Source organism: Pezoporus flaviventris, unplaced genomic scaffold (assembly GCF_033815535.1).
Source record: "Pezoporus flaviventris isolate CSIRO_AGI_PZ_B2104156 unplaced genomic scaffold, CSIRO_AGI_Pfla_v1 ptg000005l, whole genome shotgun sequence".
Classification (NCBI taxonomy): domain Eukaryota; kingdom Metazoa; phylum Chordata; class Aves; order Psittaciformes; family Psittacidae; genus Pezoporus; species Pezoporus flaviventris.
The window spans coordinates 946,353-957,656 of record NW_026892553.1 but is presented as its reverse complement, the minus strand read 5'-3'; the positions used below and the strand labels follow the sequence as shown (position 1 = coordinate 957,656).

Below are 11,304 nucleotides of genomic sequence, written 5' to 3'. Positions count from 1 at the left end.
ACACCAGCCCAGGAGGCTGGGAGCAGGTTTGTCTGCAAGCTGTGCAGCAGCACTGATTGTCTGCAGGATCATATGGTTTGGAGAATGACATGAGGAATCTCATGAAGGCACTGGTCATGATTTCCTGTTCAAAGGCAGGTGGAGAGCAGAGAGGAGTCTTCAAGCCAGGACGGTGCCCAGAGCCTGGACTGGCTGTGTGGTGGATGGGGGAGGCTGGTGTGACCCTACAGCAGCACCAGTGCTCAGGTCCTGCCCTGCATCCTGAGCCATCAGACAGCTCAGGGTGCTCAGGAACCACAGCAAAGACCCCAGAGCTGCCATGTGAAAAGACAACAGCACAGCTGCTTGCAGATGAGAGCATGGTCTGAAACCTGTTCCCAGCCTGCTTCACCTAGAGCAGGGCTCGGGGAGACCGACAGAGGGAAAAGTGAGGCTTGTCTCTCCTCAGCACCTCAGGAAGGGCTTGTTAAACTCTGCTCTCTGATGGAATGGAAACCACGAGTCCCCTCTGCCTTCCTTGCTCCCCAGCATTCCCCCACAAGCTCCAGATGGAGCAGCTGCCTCCATAAGCCCTGGGCAGAGAAGGCTTTGATGTCTCTGTTCTCCAAAGGTGGTCGGGGGTGCAGGTTCCCTCCCCAAAGCTCAGCCTCGGGGCTGCTCTGCGACGGCAGCTTCCCCCGCTGCCGCCCTCCCCCTCGAGCTTCACTTCTTGACTGTTTTCGCCTCCTTCCCAGGGCAGCGCTGCGCTGCGGTTCTCCGGCTTCACCCTCCTCCATCCCTGTCCCGCGCTTCGCCCATTGGTCACAGGGGCTGGGCTCGGGGGGAGCCCTGTGATTTTGTATATAACCAACCCCTCCGTTCAGAGACCTCAGCACGTCAGGAGAGGGAAGAAACATTCCCCTGAGCACGAGCCCATATGCAACAGCACGCCGCAGGATCTACAACGTCGCAGTTCTCCCCGGGCCTGCAGGACATGCCCAGCAGCCTGTGAAGTGGGAAGGGAAAGAAGCTGATCCCAGAAGCACCTGAAGTTTGTGGTCACGAGGAAGGTGACTGAACTGCATTGAGAAGCTTTGCTGTTCTGTGTGTGCTGATTTGCAAACAAGGTGATTTCTCGTGTCAGGGTGAGTTTTTGCATGTTCCTCAGATACCCCCCCCCCAGCTCCCAAACTTGGACCATGGTGCCTGAGCAGGGACAGGGAGAGGATGGACAAGAAAAAATCCAGCACACCTTGGTGGGGGGGAAGGTCCTTCTGCTTACGGACCAAACTGGGGTCAGGTCAGGGAAGCATCTGGGGATGTGGTGTTGTCATCTGCCTTTATCCCTCTTTTCCCTCACCCATGCCATTTTTGCTGCAATAAATGCTTTTTCTTGCAGAAAAGGTCTGGTTTGGGTTTGGTGCGGTTAGTCTGGCAGAACAGCACAAGCAGAGCTGTTCTTGATGGCAGCCTGCCCTGTGTGTTGTGGTGGAGAGGGTGGCTTGAGATGAGGATACTGCCTGGGATGTGGTGGGCTCCCAGGCAAGAGGAAACCTAAGCCCCCCAGCCTGCACCTGGCACCTTTAAGGCAGAAGCTGTGCAGGGCTATGGCAATGTTTGTCAGTCTCATCTCCTCTCTGGGAGTCATTCTGCAATGTCCATATCCTGACTCCAGTGGTTTCAGCCGCAGTTTGAACTCAGCACAACATAAAGGGCATTTCCACTTCCACGTGTCTAAGCTGCTTGCTAACAGAAGAACCCCAGCCAGGCAGGTGCCCTCTTCAGGCACCGAGTTGCTTCCCCAGACAATCAGCAATATGAGCAAAGTCCAGAGGATTTGGGGTCAAGTGATGCTGACATTGCCTTCACATCTAGGCAATGAACTGTCTTGTTGATGCTCTGTCGTGCCTCATTTTCCCCCCCCCAGCTGAGGAAGGGTTATGCTCCTAAGCACTCCGAGATGCGAGAGCGTGGAGGGCAAGAAGTAAATGGGCAGGAGAAAACAACGGTTCTCTTTTACTGAATTGCTGGATTTTAAGTCAAGATTGGGCCGGGGGGGGAGTGCTGCGCTGTGAAGGGGACGGGCAGGGTCCAGTGAGCCGTGTCCTGTGACACTCACATGAGCTTTTCTGCCAAATACCCAGGGGCTGAACAGCCACACCAGGCTCTGTAGTCCTGTGTCAGGGGAGCAGACAACAGCAGCCACTGCTGCAGAGGGCACAGGACATGACTTGCCAGGGATGCTGTGGTAGCACTCTGATGGCTGCTGACTCAAGGAGCTTTCTCCAACCCCCCCCGACCGCCCTGAGTGGCAGACACTTGTCTGTGCCATCCAAAGGTGTTCGCTGTGAGCTGCCCAGACCCTCAAGGATCCCAGGCAGGACTTTTGAGCTGGATGCCCTCTCTGATAAGCTGCAGTCCTGTGGGCATGGTGGGGAGGAGAGGAGAGCATCGGTCAGAGCATCCACCCATGAGACAACTGCCCTTGGTGTAGCCTGGGGCAGGACAGAGAGCTGAGGACCTTAGCAAGAGTGCAGACTAAAGTCCCCTGCACTAAGGCAGAGCAGGAATTTGCACCCAGGTCTCCAATGAGTCGGATTTGTGCTCCATCAGGTTATTTATTTCTCTCCCTTTCTTCTCCCAGCATGCAGCTATCTGCATGCCCAGGCATTTTTAAAAAGCCCATCCTGAGGCCTCAACACACAATGAATGCACAGCTGTATCTAGAGAAGCTGTGGGTTTACCTGATGGGACTGGTGGCTCATTTGGTCAAGCCTTCCCAAGGTGGGAACAGCATCCTCCCACCATACCCACATTGCTGGTCCTGGGGTCTCCCTGGTACTGGGTGGGGGAACTGTGCTACAGCTCAGGAGTGCCTTGGCTGAATGGTTCTGGGGAGCAGATCCCTGGGCTGATTGGGCTCAGATCCCAACTTTGCTGGGTGGAGTCAGAGGGAAGATGGAAGTCCCATCTCTAATCCTGTGCGGGTATCCCAATTCCTGCCTAACTGGCTTCTCCACAGTAGAGCGCATCCCAAGGAAGCCCCCAAAAGCTCCTGTTTCTAGCACAGCAATCTTTCCTTCCTTCAAAGCTGTAAAGTTTCATAGTTTGAGAAACAGTTCTTCACCCACTGCAACCAGGGCACCCAAGATCTCTCCCTGTCTGGGACACACACTGGCAGGGTGCTGACATCTTCCACTCCCTCCTTGGGCTCACTTCCCACAGGTGATCATATCTGGATCATCCAGAAGCCCCTTTCACAAATTCCCTTATGCCAGGACAGTGCTACAGCCTCCCCAGCTTCCTCCTGTGGTTGTGGAGCAGAAGTTTAGCTAGTCCTGCCAGAAGGTACTGGCTGAGATTTACAAAGCAGAACCCACTCTGGTGATGATTATTAGCAGTGCTCCCGCCTTGGTGAGCTTGGGAGACTACTGTGCTCAGCAGTCAAAGCTGCACACAGCACAGGGAGATTTATATCCCTGAGTATTGAGTTGAATGGACACAGTGGATTTGGAAAGGAAGTGGTTCAACTAACAATGATGAGGATAGGGAAGGAGGGGCTCTACTGCTCACACATAAACTGGAGTAAGATATCAGGTATCAACAAAGCGTTTCTGGAAAAACCCTTGTAGTGTTTTCCCATCACAGTTCCCAGCAAGGCTGTGCTGGGTCTTTCCACTTTGCACTGGAAAGTGACCTGTGGTAGCCCATGGGCTCTGCTGAAGAGAGGGATTTTAGTGTGGCTCCAGACTTCCCATGGCATGAACTGGAAGAAAAGGTTCTGCTGGGTCTGTGCCCCCTGGGATGGGGTTTGTGGAATTGCCCAGATGTGCCGGTGTCGACAGGTCAGGTGCCCCAGAACTGCTCCTTCAGTCAGAACTGAATGAGAAGTGTGGGGTGGGCATAAAATAGAAGCCAAATTTGCCATGTGAGCAGCAATACCAAGATCAGGAGCTGATTTCGGAAAAGGCAGGTGCCCTCATTTGCTGAGATACTGGGTAAGAGGCATAAAAGACTGTTTTCCTTGTAGTTTGTTTTACTGAGCAGGCATGTTTAGTTTTAGGAGCAAAGACTCCCACATGCAGGGGTCTGGCTTTGCCCGATGGGATCTAATATGGAGTTATTTCTTCTCATTGTGATGATTGACTTTCTCATCTCGTTCCTCCTTCCCTTGCTCATCCTGTTCTCTCCGTTGTCCCTCTCTCCATCTGCAGATCCAGTTGAGACCCATGCAAAGGCATCCCACGAGCATTATGAGGACTCCTGCAGCCAGCTTTGATGTTCAGTCCTTAATGGCAAAAATCCCAGCTCCCACCACTCTGGCCATTTTCCTGGCTTGCCTCTTCTCTGGGGCACACAGTCAGACCCCAAGGGCTTTCCAGGAGAGCACCATCCCCTTTGAGGTGCTTAGCCAGGAGCAGGTTTACAGCCTGGTCCAGCCAAGCCTGTTCCAGGATAACAGGCAGTCGAACCACACAGAGAGCGTCTCTGGGAGCACCAGCTCTGAGCCACCCCTGCTGCCTGTGTGTGTGAAGCCCGCAGATATCAGACACATCTTCAAATACATCAACACCATAGTGTCCTGCACCATCTTCATAGTGGGGATCATCGGCAACACCACACTCCTGAGGATCATTTACAAGAACAAGTGCATGAGGAATGGGCCAAATGTCCTCATTGCTAGCTTGGCACTTGGAGACCTGCTCTACATCCTCATTGCTCTACCCATCAATGTGTATAAGGTAGGTTCCATGCGGCATGAGTGCTGCAGAAGCCTGGCAATTGCAGCAGAGGCATCTGGCAGAGGTTGCCCAGAGAAGCTGTGGCTGCCCCATCCCTGGCAGTGTTCAAGGCCAGGTTGGACACAGGGGCTTGGAGCAAGCTGCTCTAGTGGAAGGTGTCCCTGCCCGTGGCAGGGGCTTGGAACTGGATGAACTTTAAGGTTCCCTCCATTACAAACCAGTCTGTGATTCTATGATCTGCTCCCACCTGCCTCTGTGCCCTGGGGACGGAGGCATCAAAATAAGCCTGCTCCTTATTGCATTACATTTTGGCAAGGGAGGCAGGGAGGGTGTTTCTGCTCTCCAAAGGGTGAGAAAAACATAGACAAAAATCTCGGAGTACATTCCTGGGAAAGCAGAGGTGTTCCCAGCTACAGCTGTGTTATGCAGACACACACAAGCATACAACCTTCCAGATCTTTTAAGTCTCATCTAAAATTACAAGAATCACTTGCAGTCTTCTGACATTACAACGCAATGTTAATTTCAGCTGAGCAAAAATTCTTGTTCTTGTGCACTGGGCACACTTCTCAACGTGCAGCCTCAAGCAAATATAGTTTTTATTTTAGATAAATGTGGAGACTCTTCCTGAAACAAGGAAGAGAGCTGTATTATAAACCAGGGGCTTCTTGCAGGAGCACTGCCTCCTAAATTTGAGAGGAGGCACAAAATAGAAGCAGGGATACCTGAGCTCTGCAGTAGACCTGAATGAGACCTCGGTATAGAGCAGAAGTGTTACAATATCTGTGAGGTGCATACGAGCCATTACAGCTCTTTCTCACCCACTGCTTGAGTTTTTGGAGCCATAGATTTCTATGAAGGGTTGGAAGGAATGCTGTGAGATGGAGTTAGAGCTTCACATTGGCCTTGATAGTGGAAACAGAGTCCCAGAGGAGTTCTGAATCAAGCTGGCTGGATGCTGGGGGGGAGAAGGCAGAGAAATTTGAAGTAGGAAGAAGTTGAGAACAACCAGATGTGGCTGTCGGAGGGTCTGAAATCACTGTGAGTAGATACGCTTCAAGTGAAAATGGACTGAAAACTATATAGGTTTTTTAGCTCGAAACAGACACGTTCTCCTGATTGATTTGTCTTGCTGCTGAGGCCAAACTAAAGAGCTTGGTTGAATGAGTAGGGATAACCTCGGGGTGGGTTCCAGGTGTCAGGTTGTGAACCCAGGTTCACTCTCACCCTTATGAGGGAGTGCCCTGGATTTCTTCTGCCTTCAGAGCATCTTGTCCCCACTGAAACCCACTGCTTGCCCCAGCTTAGCCTGGGGCCCCAGCATGTGTTCTATAAGGAATCTAAGTGTGGTAGAGGGCCAGAGTATGGTAAGGGTGGCTTTGAAAGCACCAAAAGAAGCTGTCCTTGCAACCCAAAGCCCATTGCAGCATTTAGGATTCAGATCCATTCAGAGTCTGGGGTCAGGTCCTGGTGTCTGGACCATCCTTCTAACTGTCAACACATCTCACAATGAGCCCCTGGGGAAACGAACAGTTCCCAGTTCAACACAAAACACTGGATAGCATGCTCTGCGTAATCCCAGTGAGGGAACCTCAGAGAGCTTTCAGCTGCTCTCTGTGGGCTTCTCACACCTTGTGGGTAATCACCTGCTTGGCCAGAAAGCCGGACATGATTTCCTGAAGCAGCTTGTTAATGCTGTGGTTCTTCCCCAGCTCTTGGCAAAGGACTGGCCCTTTGGCGTGCAGGTGTGCAAGCTGGTCCCCTTCATCCAGAAGGCTTCGGTGGGCATTACGGTCCTCAGCCTTTGTGCTCTCAGCATCGACAGGTGAGAAGCACTTCTACAGCTGCACTGCCCAGCCTGACCCATATTTGACTTACAGCAGGTACCCTCTCTGTAACTAAAAGGCAGAGTGGAGGGCAGCTTTGTCCCGGGACAAATTTAGAAGTGGGCACAAAGTGCTATCACGTAGAGTTGAAATCTAACAGGAACTGACTCTGGTGACGGTTTATATCCTGCTGGAAAAGGTTGAGGGGAGGGTCATGATCTGCTGGAACAACTGCTGGAGTGGGGGGGAAGGGTGGCATCTCCCCAGTGGCAAGTAGATGTTGGCCAAGGATAGCTGCCATCAAGCCCTTTTATCTGATCTTTCCCATTTCACAGAAAGAGAAGGTTCAAGGGTGGAGAAGGAAGGCATAAGGGAAGGGCTTTTGGGAGCAACTCTGATCTGCACCTTCTCAGCCCCTTCCTGACAGTTGCTTTTCCCACTCTAATCTACTCGTGCTGTGTTTCCCCACACTGGGCAGGTACCGAGCAGTGGCATCCTGGAGTCGGATCCAGGGGATAGGAATCCCCATGTGGAAGGCAGTGGAGGTGATGCTGATCTGGGCAGTGGCCATCGTGCTTGCAGTGCCTGAAGCTATAGCCTTCGACATGGTGGAGCTCAGCTACTGGGAACAACACCTGTGGGTGTGCATGCTTGCCTCCGAACAGAAATCCAGCTTCATGATGGTAAGTACTCTGTTGCACCCCAGCTGCAGTGCAAAGGGGAGGGAGACACAGGCAACAGAAGCACCTTCTCTCCTTGGTTCGATGCTTCTGCATATGGCTTCTTCTAGCCATCAGAGTGAGCACAGGGAGAGCAGTATCAGACAAAGGACTGTAGTGGCAAGGGGCAGACTTGCTTTGAATATGGGGCCAGAAATCAGACCTTATCATCCTTATGCTATGTCATGTCTTCACCATCCACATAAGAAGGTCCTAACACATCTCAGGAAGCTTCAGAACCTGTTTCACTGTCCCAACAGGCCAAAAAGGGTCTCCACAACCAGTCTGCATGGGTAACCTTTATCACAGGGCCCCCTAAGGGCAAGCAAGGGAATGAAAACCCTTATATACAAGAGCTCCTTGCAACTGGTTCTTGCACAGGAGTGCTAAATGGGACTATCAGCCAGATGGAAACCAGCCTTCACTGCTTTATGTTAGAACATGTGCCTTGCAGGAAGATACATGCACTTAGCACAGGAGCTGACACACTTCCACACATCAGAAGTGTCTGATTTGGGCCAGCATCACCATCAGGGCCTGGGTCATCTCATGCCCCACTTATCCCCTCACCTTTCCTCACTTTCCAGTTGCTTTTTCCCTTTGCCTGTAGTTCTACCGTGATGTGAAAGACTGGTGGCTTTTTGGCTTCTATTTCTGCCTCCCCTTGGTATGCACTGGCATCTTCTACACCCTCATGTCATGCGAGATGTTGAACAAGAGAAACGGCATGAGAACTGCTTTGAATGACCACATGAAACGGGTAAGAAAACCAAGAAGGCAGAAACTGGTATCTTCCAAACAGGAGGGAGAGCTATTGAACGGAACATGTGCTGTGAAGGACATGTATGAGCACAGAGAAGCTGTGGCTGCCCCATCCCTGGCAGTGTCCAAGGCCAGGTTGGATGAGGCTTGGAGCAAGGGGCTCGAATGGAAGGTGTCCCTGCCCATGGCAGGGCCTTGGAACTGGAGGAGCTTTAAGGTCCCTTCTAATCCAAACCATTATGTGATTCTATGATTCTATGAGCTAACATAGCCTGAGGGAGGTCAACAGATACTGGCACACTGGATTAAGGGAGATAGGCATCCAGCTTTACAGTGCCCAACTTCAAGGACATCCCAAACCTTATGACCATAGACCAGCTTGATTTCCAGCTTCTTATGGTCATTTATCCTTGGCTATGCTATGCCAGCCCAGATCACACCAAACTGGACTGAATGCTGAAGATGCCTTATCACAGACAAGGGGTACAGGGAAAGAGTTATTTACTGTCCCCTCCTACCCTTTGCAGAGTGATCCCTTGAGGCAGACCAGCTGGTTGTCACAGTAAGATAGAGTGAAGAGTGAATGGATGATGGATATCCCCCTGGATTATGATATACTCCCCATGTTCTGGGAAGTGTCACCCCAGCAAAGTCACCAAGAGCAATGGTGTGAATCTGGTCCATATTGTGCTGCTCATACCCTGCACACTGCTGCAGCCTGGATCTCAGAGTCTTCTTCATGATACAGGATTTGGAGCCTGCAGATTGTTCTTTGGACTCAAAATGGGTACCCAGTATCATCAGACTACAGAAATTACTTGAAGGGCCCTTGCTCAGCATGGGGAGATGGTGCTTTGCTACATCTGTACTCTAATGCTCAGCCAGACCCCTTCTCCCTGACCACCTTCTCTTCACAGCGCCGGGAGGTGGCCAAGACAGTGTTCTGCCTTGTAGTGATCTTTGCACTCTGCTGGCTTCCGCTCCACCTCAGCCGCATCCTCAAGAAGACCATCTATGACCAGATGGACCCCAACAGATGTGAACTGCTCAGGTAAGGACAGCAGCAAGAGGGCACTGGGCTGGTAGTCCTGATGGGCACTGGTGGAGGCTCTGTGGGCTCTCATGGCAGCCTGGTGGGGTTGCCTTCCAAACACTTTGTTTCAGTAGCTCCTATTCTAGATGGCATTGCTCTCCCAGGCAGAAGCAAAGGGCGTGGGGGTCCATTATAAGAGGAGAAATTAAAATTTGAAATGTTTCTATAAAGCTATGGGTTAAAGAGGGCTCCTGGGCAGAGAAACATTCCCTGAAGGGCTACAGGGGATGCAGCACATCTGAGGACTGTGCACACTTTCTGACACATGGTAGGTGCCCATCTTCCCCTCTCCTCTGTATCCATCACACCAAAATCCAGTTCAGACCAGACATGGCTACTTGAGCCTGCTTGAGTTTGAGAATGTCAAAGTCACCAGGGGAAATCAGATCTCATGCTTTTGGTTTCCTTAGGAAATGCGCCTCTCAAGAAAAAGCGTGGGGCAGTTGCCCATTTGTGGGAGGGACTGTTTTGTGCCGAGCTCTGTGTTATCAGTCACCAGCCCTCCATAGAAGCAGGCCCCTGGGCCAGGCAATGTGCAGGCAGTTTGGAAACCCTGCCTCAGTTCTCTGCTCTGTGAGCTTCCAACACGCCTACCCTCCTGTCTTCCCTCTGGCCTCAGTTTCCTCCTTGTGATGGATTACTTTGGGATCAATATGGCCTCCCTCAACTCCTGCATCAACCCTGTGGCTCTCTACTTTGTCAGCCGGAAATTCAAGAACTGCTTCCAGGTAGGATTGATCCCTCCAGAGCTCCTGGCTACAGTGTCTGTTCACAGACACTGGCATAAACTCCCATGGACTAGACACAGCACAGACAGAGGCACCGCCACTGCAGCGGACTTCTGAGCTCCTGAGATAAGTGGAAAGGAGCTGCCACCAGCCCACAGGGCTCTCCCATTTGCTCATATTCTGATCATATTTCTCCCAGTTTTTGCCCTTGCTAGGTGCCTCTCCTTGAAGCTTCCAGTATGCCAGAGCTCGCTGCCCTCTGATGGGGATGCTTTTGCCAGTGCAGGACAAGCAAAAGAAAAAATCCCTCTCATTCTGAATCAGAAACATCCCCACAAACCATTAGACTAGAGACAAGGGGTGCTTTAAACGTTGATCCCAAGTTATTCAGAGATCATATTCAGGAGTAGTGGAGCCCTGAGAAAGGAAGGGGATGAGATGAGAAGGGACAGAAACAGATGGGAAGGGAATCACTTCCTAGATGCTGTGTCAAAAAGAGCTGAGCCCAGCTAAGCATTATCTGTATTTTCTGTCCCCCAAGGATAAGAAAACACAATTGCAAAAAATACCCAAGATTTTGGTGTCTTTGTTTCCAATCCTCACCAGCCCTATCATGGAAAACCTGCTCCCAGCAGATCTGCAGGACGGCAAAGTTCAGAAGTGCAGGCTGCGATCCCCAGCCTGGCACTGTGCAGGTTGACTTGCCAACATCAGTAAGGGAATATTTCCTCCTGTTTTACCCTGTAGCCCACACCTGAAATCTCTCCCCACTTTTGTTTCCTCGCAGTCCTGCCTGTGCTGCTGGTGCCAAAGATCCACTCTGAGCATTACACCGACAGATGACAAGGGCTCTGTTGGGAAGTGGAAAGCCAACGGGCAGGAGCTTGGGGTGGACCGGAGCAGCTCCCGCTTGAGTAACAAGTACAGCTCTTCCTAAAGCCATGCCTCTGGCAGGGCCAAGAGGAGAAGGCTCTGTGCCAGAATGGCAGGACTCCTCCATTACTCTCGCATGGCTATTTCCTGGCTGGGCCTGAACAATTTTTGTCTTCATGTGATAACCCACCTGGAAGGAGCTGCAGCATTTCACTAGACCCCTGGGACTAGCTCTGAACACAGGCTCTGTACCATTCCGATCCATCCCCTGGTCTGAGCCACTTCTGGAGGAGAGGGAAGAGGATGCAGATCCTCACATGATTTTTCATTTCCTTGCAGGAAAAGCAAATGACTTATGGCCATTTGTCTTGGTTGGAAATGTGGGGTCGGGAGATGTGTTAGAAAAGGAAAAGAAGGTTGAGATGTGGTCACATTGAGATGAGTGTGGGATGAGGAGGAGGGGGAGAGGACCATGAGTGACAATTTCCAGCTGAAAAAGCCAAAGAAAAGGTTTGGTAACATTCCTTATCATCTCCCTCTGTGATTGGGACAGTTTGTCCCTGCACAGAGCCAGGATAAGAT

At 51.5% G+C, this 11,304-nt stretch overlaps 1 protein-coding gene across 3 annotated transcripts; it reads left to right on the top strand.

Annotated features, from left to right (window-relative positions):
* Window positions 1-967: 967 nt before the first annotated feature.
* On the top strand, window positions 968-11,082 carry LOC133265271 (endothelin receptor type B-like). 3 transcript variants are annotated; one of them, XM_061445606.1, is made up of 8 exons: window positions 968-1,106; window positions 4,194-4,721; window positions 6,434-6,546; window positions 7,026-7,230; window positions 7,877-8,026; window positions 8,946-9,079; window positions 9,741-9,849; window positions 10,637-11,082. In XM_061445606.1, exons 2-8 carry the CDS (start codon window positions 4,209-4,211, stop codon window positions 10,784-10,786), a joined length of 1,374 nt encoding a protein of 457 aa, XP_061301590.1. In that variant the 5' UTR covers window positions 968-1,106; window positions 4,194-4,208; the 3' UTR covers window positions 10,787-11,082. The 3 variants fall into 3 exon arrangements, with proteins under 3 accessions (XP_061301590.1, XP_061301588.1, XP_061301589.1); XM_061445604.1 differs by having other exon boundaries at window positions 968-1,124; XM_061445605.1 differs by lacking the exon at window positions 968-1,106 and having other exon boundaries at window positions 3,039-4,721.
* The last annotated feature ends 222 nt before the right edge of the window (window positions 11,083-11,304 follow it).